Genomic DNA, 12,501 nt, shown 5'->3' with positions numbered 1-12,501 from the left:
TTTCAAAATCTCGTCGTTATTTTTAGTTTGTAGGTTTAAATTTCTTTTTTTTTATCGTAAAATTATAATGAATTGCTATGAATTACGTATCTTTAAGTACGTTTTCGGATTTTCTAGTAACTGCATATCGAAGCACAATTTTAAGAAAGTGCATTTATACCAAATTTAAAATTTTCTATTTGGCTTTTTCCTCAACCGAATATATAAAAGACCGCTCTCTTTTAGAGTTGCCACGAAACTGTTAAAGAAAACACAAGATAATGTAAGGGTCGACTCACAACTACGTCATATCCGAGAGTCGTTAAAATCATCTTGTTTAAGGTTCTCGGAAAACACATAAATACACGGCCGTCCATATACCACGTGGACACTTGGGAGGGGGGGGGGTATGTCAAAATTCCTCGCTTGGCCACGAGGGGGGCCGGGGGGGGGCGGACTAGAATTCAGGTGGACAAACATTTCTCTAAATCTGTGGAAAATATACTGAAATGAGACAAGGTATACTCTAGGCATACTCGAACTTTTAGATTGTGCTAGCGCACAATCTAATTTTTATTTTTATTATAATTCTTTTCACGACTTTTCCTTTGAAATTCAAATCATGTTAAAGCTCACATTCATAAGCTAATCCGAATTTTTTCAGTTAATTCATCGCTCCTTTTGGACTTCTTGTAGTCCAGAAGCTCGCGACAATTCCATGGGCGTCCTTTAAGTACTCACTAAAATTTCAGATTCCTTTGTTTTCATAGTCAACAGTTCGAAATTGGTTGACTGACTAACAGCTGTTAGTGCATTTTGCAACAATTTATCGTTAAACTGGTCAAAAATTCGAGTGAAAAAACGTAATTTTAGTACTCTTGAAACTCACGGGGGACAATTGTTTGAATGCTAAGAACTAACAATAAGTTTGACTGGCAGACTGTCAAACATGTCAAAAATTCGAGTAAAAAAAGGTCATTTTATTACTCTTCAAACCAACGTGGAATGATTGTTTGAATGCTAAAAACTAACAAGAAGTTTCACTGGCAGCTCCTCAGTGGTGTCAAAGTTGAGTGGCAGGCTGTCAAACATGTCAAAAATTCGAGTGAAAGAACGTCAATTTAGTACTCTTAAAATTCATTGGGAATGATTATTTAAATGCTAAGAACGGTGGTGCTAAAGTTGACTGGCAGGCTGTCAAACATGCTAAAAATTCTAGAAAAGAAACGTCACTTTAGTACTCTTGAAACCCATTGGGAATGATTGTTTGAATGCTGAAAAATAACGCAAAATTTGACTGGTAGCTTCTCGGTGGTGCTAAAGTTGACTGACAGACTGTCAAGCATATAAAAAGAATGACAGGATGAAAATTAGAACAGTCATTTTATTAGTTCTGAAACGTATCGGGGATGATTTTTTAGGTGTTGAAAAGTAAGATCATAATTGATTGGCTGTTCCTCAATGGTGCCAAATTTGACTGGAACACCGTCTAGCATGTCGAAAATTCTAGTGAAAAAACTTTATTTTAGTACTTTTTAAACTCATTGAGGATGATTGTTTTGGTGCAAACAACTAATAAAGAATTTGACTGGCAGCTCCTGATTAGTTCCAAATTTCACTGACATTTTAATCAGAAACCGAATGAAAGTTTTGTCCTTTTCATTAACTAAAATTTTCATCTATAGGATACTTCTCTAAAACTAATATGCATATAAAAAAAAACTACAAAAATCTCACTTTTTAAGTAAATTCACAGCTCGCAACAATGGGTTTTAAGAGTACTAAAATGACGTTTCTTCACTTGATTTTTTGGCATGTTTGACAGTCTGCCAGTCAACTTTGGCACCGCCGAGAAACTGCCAGTCAAATTTTTTTTTAGTTCTTAGCATCCAAAAAATCATTCCCAATGGGTTTCAACAGTACTAAGATAACGTTTCTTCACTCGAATTTTTGGTATGTTTGACAACCTGCCAGTCAACTTTGGCACCACTCAGGAGCAGCCATTCAAACTTCTCGTTAGTTTTTAGCATCGAAATAATCTTTCCCCGTGGGTTTGAAGAGTACTAAAATGAAGTTTGTTCACTCGAACTTTTGACATTTTTAACAGTCTGCCAGTCAATTTTGGCACAATTTAGGAGCTGACACTCGAACTGCTTAGTAGTTCTTTGAACCTAAAAAATCATCCCCAATGGGTTTCAAGAGTACTAAAATGACGTTTTTTCACTCAAATTTTTGACATTTTCGACAGACTGCCAGTCAACTTTGGTACCACTCAGAAGCAGCCATTCAAACTTTTCGTTAGTTTTTAGCATCCAAATAATCATTCCCCGTGGGTTTGAAGATAACTAAAATGACGTTTTTTCACTTGAACTTTCGACTATTTAGCGATAAATTGTTGCAAAATGCACCAACAGCTATTATCCAGTCAACGAATTTCGAACTGTTGACTATGAAAACAAAAGAATATGAAATTTTAGTGAGTACTAAAAGGACGTTCATGGAATTGTCGCGAGCTCCCGGGCATTTTGAAGACTAATAAGGTCTATATTTTCATAAAATATGTCCACGTGGACATATTTACACACGTTGTTAGCAATATGAAAATTTTTTTTGAAAAAAAAACACAAAAACGTGTGCGGGGAGGTCCGTTAGCATGTTAGCTATCATTTCCCAGATTTTGAAGACAAAATATTTCTTATCCTAGAAAATTTGTTTTCCATAATGGCTGGCAAACGAACTTAACCTTTAGTTTAGGAAACTTAGGGCCGGTTCCACCAACCTCGGTTAAAGCTAGTTACGCGTTCCACCACTTTGTAACAGCCGGTTAACTCGCATTAACCACCGTTAAATCTAACCGTTCAAGATTGGTCGGTTATGGCGATTTATTCATCGACATATTGAAATGGACCGGTAATGCTGTGGGGAGAACGGTAATGGGCTCTAGAGAGAGAAAAAACATATGAGACGTAGACCTATCTCTTTCTAGATAAAGCTGATTGGTCGAGAATATTTTCGTTGGGTGAAGTTTGGCGCAGCACAGGACCGTGTTTGTGTCACGAGTGCCCCAATAATGTGACGTTTATCGCACTTTTCTGAATTGATTTATTTATAATTTATTTAATTATAATTTATTGTAAATAAATATAAAAAATGGTGGCAGCCTGTGTAGTTTGTGGGCGTTGTCAAGACGTTTATATGGGGATATGTTTTCATATGTAAGTGAAGTTACTAAATATAGTAAAATAAAAAATGTTACAACAAAAACAAAACCTCAAAATATGAAGTTTTATACCTATGCAATACAAATGATTATTTTTTATGTTATAGAAATATTGTTCAAATTTTTAACAGTTTTTACATTATTTTTGAACTCACAAAACTATTATTATTGTAGCATTTTCAATCCAATTTCAAGAAGAATTGAAGGTTACCAAGTTTTTAAAATAATCTGTCTGAAACAGGTTATTTTACATGAATGTTCTTTAAAATTCAATTTATTATAGCTGCAAATTTCTAATGTATTGTGTAGTGTCGTTGTGAAATATGGAGTTTTTGGAAGAAGTTCTGAGGTCATCTGATGACGAAGTGGAAGTGGACATTTTCGAATTTATCCGCAGAAGACCGCCAATTTTCAAAGAAAGGGTGAATTTTTTTGATAATTTCGAATACGTTGATTTTCAAACGAGATTTCGCTTAAGAAAAGCTTGTGTAAATGATCCGCTGAATCAAATCGAAGGAGCATTAGGAAGAAGATTAGGCGATCTCACTTTATTTTCTTCCATCTTATCACAGATAACACGAATAAAATAGTAATAATACACGAACAAAAAACATACAAATTCACTTTTTTTAGCTTAGTATAAATACGAGCGTGGAATTAACCTTACTTGGATTTGGCGCTCACGGCCATCTTGCTTTGCTTTTCACTCGGCCGAAAAGTAGCCAATCACACGAATGGTTAAAAGTAAAATAGGAGATATTTCGAAACGACTATCTGTATAGATAACCGGGACCTCCAAAAACGTGGTGGAACGCGCGACAGGATAATCGACGCTCAACTATGGCATTAAATTTAACCCGCTGTCAGTTAACTAATGATTTAACTGAGGTTGGTGGAACCGGCCCTTAAAGAGTGTAGTGTACTAGAGGCCAATCTAATAGAATTAATTTTTCAAAAGTTATCGTGCTGACAGGCAGGCATAAATACATACAGACTGTCAGACAAACACATTCGTAAAAACCTATTTTTGGGATTTTGGGGGTCTCAAAACGTGAACATTCGACAAAAACTGGGGGGAGGGGGTAGGTTGTTAAATTTTACACATATCTAATACCTTCTCTGATAAGAATGTAAAAAAAACCATTTATAAAATTTTTTTGCTGTACCTGCGGTGAAAAAATGTTATCTATTTATTTTGGCTTAGCTTGTGCCGTGTGTCTAAAAATTGAGTTTTTGTATTTTCAATGTTTTTTTTATATAAATAAAACAAAAACTACGTGTCCTATAAAAAAGTGATTGATAACCAATTTGTAGATATTTTTTGGATGCACAATGTTTGTCTTATCATTTTTTTCTTATCTTGCATAGTTTGACCGCAAAATGCAATTTTTGATTTTTAATTAGTTTTCGTGAGGTCAAAATTTGAATTTTTCGAAAAAATTCAAAAAATTGATATGAGAATCTTGAAGACTATGAAAATTAAAATTTTTCTTTTCAAGTACTATGAACAACTGTACACAGAATTTTTGAATCATGAAAAAATGTGTACCCAAACATTTTCAAAATAAGCTCACTTTTTGTATTTTTATTCAAAATGTCTGACTAACGAACTTGGCATTTAGCTTAGGACACTAAAAGAGTGTACCAAAAGCCAATCTAATAGATTAATTTTTTCAAAAGTTATCATGCTCACAGACAGGCAGACAGATAGACACATTCGTAAAAACTTGTTTTTCGGATTCAGGGGGTCTCAAAACGTGGACCTTTTGACAAAAACTAGCGAGGTCAAATTTTATAAAAATCTAATACCTTCTCTGATAAGAATGTAGAAATTATTTGTCACTAATAATTTGTTGATAGTTCTGTTTTTACTTTAAATCATAAAAAAATAGCATCAAAAGCATGAAAAGTTAAATTCTTGGAAACCCCACACACGAGGCGAAAAAGAAATTAAAAGACAAAATTTGTGGTAAGAAAGTGCCCACGCACATTTTTTTTACTGTTAATGACGTCTTTTATGATTAAAGCCAAAACTACGCATCCTATCAAAAAGTGGTTGATAACAAATTTGTAGATCTTTTTCAAAATCACACTTTTTTTTAATTTATCTTTTACCGTATTTTGCACAGTTTGGTCGAAAAACGTAATTTTTGGATTTTTCATTATTTTGTATGCTGTCAAAATTGTAATTTTGGATTTTCCAAGAAAATGCAAAAAGTTGTTATGATAATGTCGTAGAGCATTCAAAAAGCCACATTTTTCTTCTCTTGGCTTTTTTTCATATCGTGTGTTATTTGGCATAAAATGTTCATTTTCGTGTGTTTTTTGGAATGTTGTAAATGGTAACTCTGGTAATTTTTTATTTTTTGGGAAAAGTCATTAGGCTAAATTGTTCAGCTTTTTGAAGACTATGAATAACCATACAGAGAACTTTTGAATTTTGAAAAACGGGGTCTCAAAAATATTCAAAATGTGTCCACTTTTTGCATTTTTATTCAAAATGGCTGGTTAACGAACTTGACCTTTAATTTAGGACACTAAAAGAATGTACCAAAGGGCAATCTGCTAGATTGATTTTTTCAAAAGTTATCGTTTTCACAGACAGACGTACAGAAAGACACATTCGTAAAAATCTGTTTTTCGGATTCAGGGGGTATACATTCTCATCGTGACACTCGCGCTGCGCGCTCTATTTTTGACAGAAATTTGTAAACTGGTTCAGTTGAATTAAAATGGAATTTCTGATTTTTCATTATTTTTTTGTGCAATCAAATTTTCGATTTTCGAAGAAAATACAAAAATTTGTTATGATAATCTTGTAGGGCTTTCAAAAAGCAATGTTTTTCTTCTCTTGATTTTTTTCACATCGTGCGTTTTTTGGCTTAAAATTTTGATTTTCGATTGATTTAAAAATTTTTGAAAATACTATAACTCTGGGTATTTTCTTTTTATCAAAAAGAGTCATTAGGATAAATATTCTGTCCTTTTTAATACTATAAATATGGGTACATAGAATTTTTAAATTCAGAAAAAAAGTGGTCTCAAAAATTTCCAAAATGCGCTCACTTCTTCAATTTTTTATCAAAAATGGCTGGTTAACGAACTCTTCCTTTCTTTTAGGATCTAAAAAGAAGTGTGCCAAAGATGGATTTGATGCGTTCATTTTTTCGAGAGTGATCGTGTTTACGGTCGGACGGGCAGACAGATAGACGCCATCGTAAAAACCTTATTTTCGGATTCAGGGGTCTCGAAACGTGGAGATCCGTTGAAAAACAGTGGTGTCAAATTTTGGATAATTCTAATACTTTCTCAATCGTAAATGACGAGAATGTAAAAATCTAGAGTTTTATTTATCTACCTAACCTCAATTTCACTTTTAATCTTATAATTAATATATCTGTAATAAGTGCACCCACCATCATGTTCTAACAGCCTAAGCATTCAATTTTTAAACCATCCACATGTTTGGCGCATTTCACACACGGCTCTACAAATGATTTCATTGGCTCAAATTGTTTGTCACTAGTAAAGCACTAGGACTTTGCTGCGAGTTAAATGTGGCAACGCTGTTAAGTATATTTGTATACGAATAAGGGTACTTTTTCGCGGGACCGGTTTTGAATTAATCGTGCACTGAGAGACTTTCAGTGTAACACATATACCGCCATCAGTGCGACCGAAGCGCCTTCCGTTTCGCGTAGTCAGTGCCCCGAAAATGAACTAGGTATGCTCATATAATGCGTGCTCTTGATACGCCGACTGGTCGGAGTAGTGGGTACTCCGATACTCAGAGCAGAGTACAATCGCAACTTCTTAATCGCGAGCGTGCGTATATAAAGCTAAAGCGCATGTCACGTTTCTCTGTTTTTATCAATTTAATTATAACTCGTTTATTAATAACATGTTATAATGTATATGGATATTTGTGATTATTAATTAATTAGTATTAAATAAAAGTTAAATAATTTGGGGAAAAGTTCAAAAGATCATGCTTAACAAGTGAATACAGCGTCAATGTATTTTACTGTAGTAAAATATTTATTGTCGATACAAAAAAAATGATATTCCAAATTCCAATCATAACACATAGCGAAGAACCACACAGTAACTGTTTCCTTTTTTCAAGGAAACAACAGTTGAGACGCGCAAACATTTGCACGCAGCTTTAGTGAGTAACGACTACTCTCATTTGAAAGAGCATGTGACACGCCGACTAGATGGCACTGCTCATGTACCGACTCGGCGCTGGGCTTACTCTGATCGGAGTAACTCCTACTCCGATGCGAAGTATAGCTCCTAACACCGCGATTCAGAGCGCCACATAAACTTCCAGAGTATCCCATACCTTGAAAGTCTCTCAGTGTGGAATTAATTTGACACATCGTGTTCGTATCTAGGTTATCAACCAATCAAATTTTCCATAAACCAACATAGTGGGTAGAAATGAATCATATGAAAAATATTAATTCAATACAGGCATCCGTGAAAAGGTACCCTAACTGTAATAGCCAAATCGAGGAGTGTTCGAGAATATGACTTCCTTCTCGTATACGTAAGTTACCATTCGAAACTTTACGTATACGGAAAGTTTCGAATGAACTGGAGAATAGAGCCCCAGATACTATGTATAAATTATGAAAATAAATTTTAAGTGCAATCTGCACAGCTACACTGCTCGCGAATATGGCCTTGATAAATTAAAATACATTCTTTGTGTTTTTTGTTGTCAGAAGTAAAGTACAGAAAAGCGTATATCAATGTGTTCTGATGTACTGATTACGGATATGGTCATACACATATAGGAAAATCTACCCTTTTATTCTATACTGTTTCACGGCGCATTTGGTCGGTGTTTAATTTCAGGTCCTGTGTATAAGCATGGGACCTGGGTCCCATATTTCGATGGGGCATCGAAATATAATTTTCAAGCCAAAAAAAATATTCTCAAAAGATAAATGTTGTTTTTCATGTTTTAAATCTCGTATATTGATTTATTTTATGCATCAATTGCAAACATGACCATACAAAAACCTGCAAATGTCACTTTCAATGACAAAATAAAAAAACTGTTATCTACTTTCTACTGCTTTTGTAATGAAAACCATCACATCAGTATAATAAAAATCCAAAAATATTCCTAATTTAGCCAACTCTTGAAAGATCCCCAAGTGTTGTTTGCCGGATACAAAGTACCACATCCCTTGGAGCACAAGTTTGTCATCAGGATACAGACGACTTCAGATTATACACCACACGATGCCTTTATGCACGCCATCACCGATTTAATCGCCGAGCTATCACTCTTCGAAGAACGTTTCAAAGTACGTAATATTGCACATTCGTAGTAATTTTATTTGCATTTAAAATTATACCCTAATTTCATTGTTTCAGGAAGCGATAAAAGAAAAGAAAGAAGGATTAGATTAACCAGTAGTATTAGATTAATGTCTTATTTACAGAATAACTAAAATATTGAGAGTCTGTGAATGCAAGTGTAAAGTAAGTTTTTACCTACAATAAATTAATTTTTTTTAAATGTACTTTTTACCTAACACTAAATTATCTTTTATCTACATTATATTATTAGTTACATCTTCAAATGATATTCATATCATGTGAAAAATCCAAGTTACAGTTTCGATGAATCTTTATTCAAAGTACTCAACAATTCAACTTTGGAAGCGCTTAACGACGCACATGATTAAAATAATAAATATGGGGTATCGGTTAAACCGTATGAGAAAACATATACATAATTACAATGTGCAGAGTATCTACTACAATCTTCCAATTGCTAAGTTTCTATTGTATATCGGTTTAAGTTAATTTTACACACGTGCTGGATTGAATCAAACATTTATTGTATACCCAGTGGACACAAAACCATGAAAATACTAAGAACGTTCTTGGGATGTTCCTTGGATGTCTAATGTCAGTCAAATCAACGTCTCTAAGACGTCTTAAAAACACAGGACGTTCTCCGGACATCTTTCGTACTGAAATTATACGTCTTAAGAGCATCCCTATGATTGCTATATTCTTGTTGGTAACAAAAACGTTTTAGTAAAATATATGGTACATATAATCATAGAGTTGATTATTTCGGAAGTTATTGAACATTTAAGAATACTTTGAAATATACACTATTCTTTCAATATCTAATTAAAAAATAGACGAATTGGCTTTATTATGGGTTCATTTTATACCGAATTTTGACATGATTCAACGCTTTGAAAATAAACTTTTTAGCTCTGACATAATTAAAATAAGGAAAACTTAATCAGTCATAAAAAAGAGGTGATCAAAAACAGTGTAACAGGCAGTGTATCTTTACAAAACCTTACTTGAAAAGTTTGTGAAGCCGCCGGTTTTTCAATCAAAACTAAAATCATTCTAGGAAAATGAACATTAGCCTGAATCGTTATGCGTAGAAAAATATACTCTGAAAAATGAACAATTATTCTTTCGTTTCTCCTTTTGGCAAGAGTAGTACGTGTAACAGACTGCAGGAAGCATTAGAATGTTTCAGCATCGTCGCATGATTGGGTATCATGTCCAAAAACTACAAAATTACAAAATATATTAGTCATGTACAATTATAAAAATTAAACAAAATTCCTTGTATCATTATGCTTGTTTGACCTGAACCAAGTTTACATATAGATTAACTTAAAGGGGTATTCTGATGCACACGCGTAAAAATAAGCACATTTTTAACCATTTTTGGTGTGAAAACTATTGCATATAATGAGGCAAACTTTTGTTTCCTTGAAAAGTATGTCCTAGGGCAATAGAAAAACATTTTTTTGTCACTGCAAAATATTTATATATAAAGGTGCTTTTACACCTATCAAAAACATTTGAAACTGCTGGCGCAGGTAATTTCGGCCCTCCTGGATATCAGAAACAGAAAAGCGAAAAATATTCTCAATCTGTGACACCCTCGTTACGGCCCGTATCTCAAGTTTTAAATGTAAATTAACAAAGTGGCGGCGTTTTTTGCAATAGTAATAAAAAAACACGTTTTTTCTAGCTATAAATAAGGAAAAATTATAGATTAGAATCCACATTGTAACATGATCAATGTCTATCAATTTAGCCATTCTTGAGAAAACACCTGCGCCAGGTGCAAAAATATATTTTTGTGAAAAAGTTGATTAAAGTTTTTTCAGACGGCCCTGACTTCTTTAATTTTAGAGACTTCCAATTTAAGTCCAAGGCCATCTACGAAACTGGACGCAGATATTAGCACGAAAAAATTGAAACTATGAAGCGTTATTACTAGGCAAAAAGAAAGGAATCGCCTAAACCGACTGTGGGATATTAATTCTACTATATGACCAAAAGCTGTTGAAAAGTGCAACATAAAAAATTTTATAATATGCTATCCATTTAAATATAAAGAAGGAAATGAAAATAATTAGTCGGGCACTTCTATAAAAAATATGACTGATTAATTTATACGGTTTGTTCTTTATAGGAAATTAGGCGACGAATATTTTTTCTAATTTGCAAAAAATTCTAAGTGATGCGTATTTGAATTTTGTGCCTTGCTTTTCAAAAAACCCTAAGTTTTTTCCTTAAATCTCAATCACTTTTGGCATAATTGAAATAACTATCTTTTTTGTTCCATAGCGTTTATTTTTCCTCTTTTAAAATTCACAACAAATTTAAAAAAGGTTTCTAAATTAACAAAATGGTAGCAATTTTTCTGAAAATATTACATGTCGATTTTATAAAAAATTTCACACTTACTTTTTGCCAATTTTTAGATTTAGATCGAAGTTTGCATGTCTATAAAAGTTCAATAAAAATACCTTTTGCGATATCATGCATCGTTTAAAAATGCATTCTATACTTAAAAACACATTTGCATTTTTCTTAACCAAAAAAACTTTAAATTCTGATTCATTCGTAAAACCTTAGAATTGTAGTTGTTGTTAAATGCGCGGATATCTCTGGAATGCGCAGTACTGATTCCTGTGTATTTCCAATTTCAAAAATATGCTCACATCATTTTAAAATGCCCAGGAATCACTACTGCGCATGTCAGAGATCCGCGTCTTCCAGCACTTAGCCGCAGTTTAGGACCCATGGACGAATTTTTTTCGAATAGCGCCCGACCGATTATTCTAATTTTCATCTTAAAATGCTCATGGGACCCGGATTATCATAATCAATATAAAAAAATTTAATTTTATTCAGCCACGCCTTTTATTTAATAAAATATCTGAAAACTCACCTTCACAATTTTCGCAATACGCTCTCTCGACTCGGGGTTTCTTTTCAGGTCTCGAAATTTTCGGCTCTGGTTGATATTCTTGAGATTGACGAGGACAATCTTCAGTTTCATGTAAATCAAACTGGTCACAAATGTCACAAAACATTCGAGGAGGAGCGTGTCTTTTTTCCAAGGTACTTCTACATAAGAAATAACATTCTTCAATTAGCTGTTTTTTAAACTATAAAATTTACGAATATCTAAAAAGAAAAAAGTTACCGATTATAGTCATCGGCCTCATTGACTGGCATTCCCAATTCTAGAAGTTCAATTTTGCATAGTAAAGTTTCATTCTTTCGCTGCATATCTACTATTACAGAGTTCAAGAAATCAATTTGACCTTTGACCATTTCATTTTCTTCCAAAAGTTTCTTGTAATCTGATTCTGGACTCACTAAAAAAATTATAAATGTCAGTGCCTTTATTATTTTTTTTCAGACCTCAAAGTCTGGGTCCTTCAACTACATACATTATTTTCAATTAATACAATTAATAATATAATGGCTCTAAAGTATTGCTTACTTGTATTCTCTTTTGCCTCGCCTGCTGCTTGAATCGAAATAGTATTTGCATTCATTTCGACCTGAAGTACATAAAGCGATTCTTGTAATACTAAAACGAATTGAATTATTTAGCAGCTAATCTAATAACAACGCGCTTGTACTTTAAACAGCTAGTTGTATTTCGTACTGGTTTTCAGGATGGCCTTAACGAGCACATTCTCGTCACGTATATCGTACTTCGCACTCGAGTTTGTCTCTGAGATTTTATATAATTCCCATAAATGTATATTATTATAATTCATAACTTGCATTGGTATTAAAACAAACTGAATTTGCTCATTTAAAATGTTATTTTTATGATAAAAACTTGACTCATACGGTATATTAAGCAGCCTTACCGTTTCTTAACTTCTAAATTATGTATATACAGTCTGTCAAGTTAAAGCGTGGGTGGCTTTACTCGCAGTCGGTAAGGTGTATCGACATGATTTTGGTGTCAAAATATTAAGAAGAGCTCC

General features: G+C 33.4%; 2 protein-coding genes across 8 annotated transcripts in view; one reads left to right on the top strand and one right to left on the bottom strand.

The window, feature by feature from the left end:
• The window catches only part of LOC117181917 (DNA-directed RNA polymerase II subunit RPB11), a 14,968-nt gene extending 6,032 nt beyond the window's left edge, over window positions 1-8,936 (top strand). Inside the window, exons 3-5 of one of the 2 annotated variants that reach the window (XR_004468210.1) lie at window positions 8,346-8,520; window positions 8,591-8,698; window positions 8,787-8,936. Coding sequence is in view for 1 of the 2 variants with exons in the window: in XM_033374943.1 (XP_033230834.1) it covers window positions 8,346-8,520; window positions 8,591-8,626 (211 nt within the window). In the remaining variant the exon portion in view is untranslated. Of the gene's footprint in view, window positions 1-8,345; window positions 8,521-8,590; window positions 8,736-8,786 lie in introns of those variants that run through there. The other variant, XM_033374943.1, reaches the window with a different exon arrangement.
• LOC117181915 (restin homolog) overlaps window positions 8,829-12,501 on the bottom strand; it is a 143,660-nt gene continuing 139,987 nt past the window's right edge. For all 6 annotated transcript variants that reach the window (XM_033374939.1, XM_033374940.1, XM_033374938.1 and 3 more), the window contains 4 exons: window positions 12,003-12,063; window positions 11,700-11,874; window positions 11,442-11,620; window positions 8,829-9,761 (listed from right to left, as the gene is read on the bottom strand). In XM_033374939.1, the coding sequence (XP_033230830.1) occupies window positions 9,715-9,761; window positions 11,442-11,620; window positions 11,700-11,874; window positions 12,003-12,063 (462 nt within the window). In that variant the 3' untranslated portion in view covers window positions 8,829-9,714. The remainder of the gene's footprint in view (window positions 9,762-11,441; window positions 11,621-11,699; window positions 11,875-12,002; window positions 12,064-12,501) is intronic.

Source organism: Belonocnema kinseyi, chromosome 10 (genome assembly GCF_010883055.1).
Source record: "Belonocnema kinseyi isolate 2016_QV_RU_SX_M_011 chromosome 10, B_treatae_v1, whole genome shotgun sequence".
Lineage (NCBI taxonomy): Eukaryota > Metazoa > Arthropoda > Insecta > Hymenoptera > Cynipidae > Belonocnema > Belonocnema kinseyi.
Note: the sequence above shows the minus strand (reverse complement) of the source record. Positions and strands in the feature narration are given on the sequence as shown.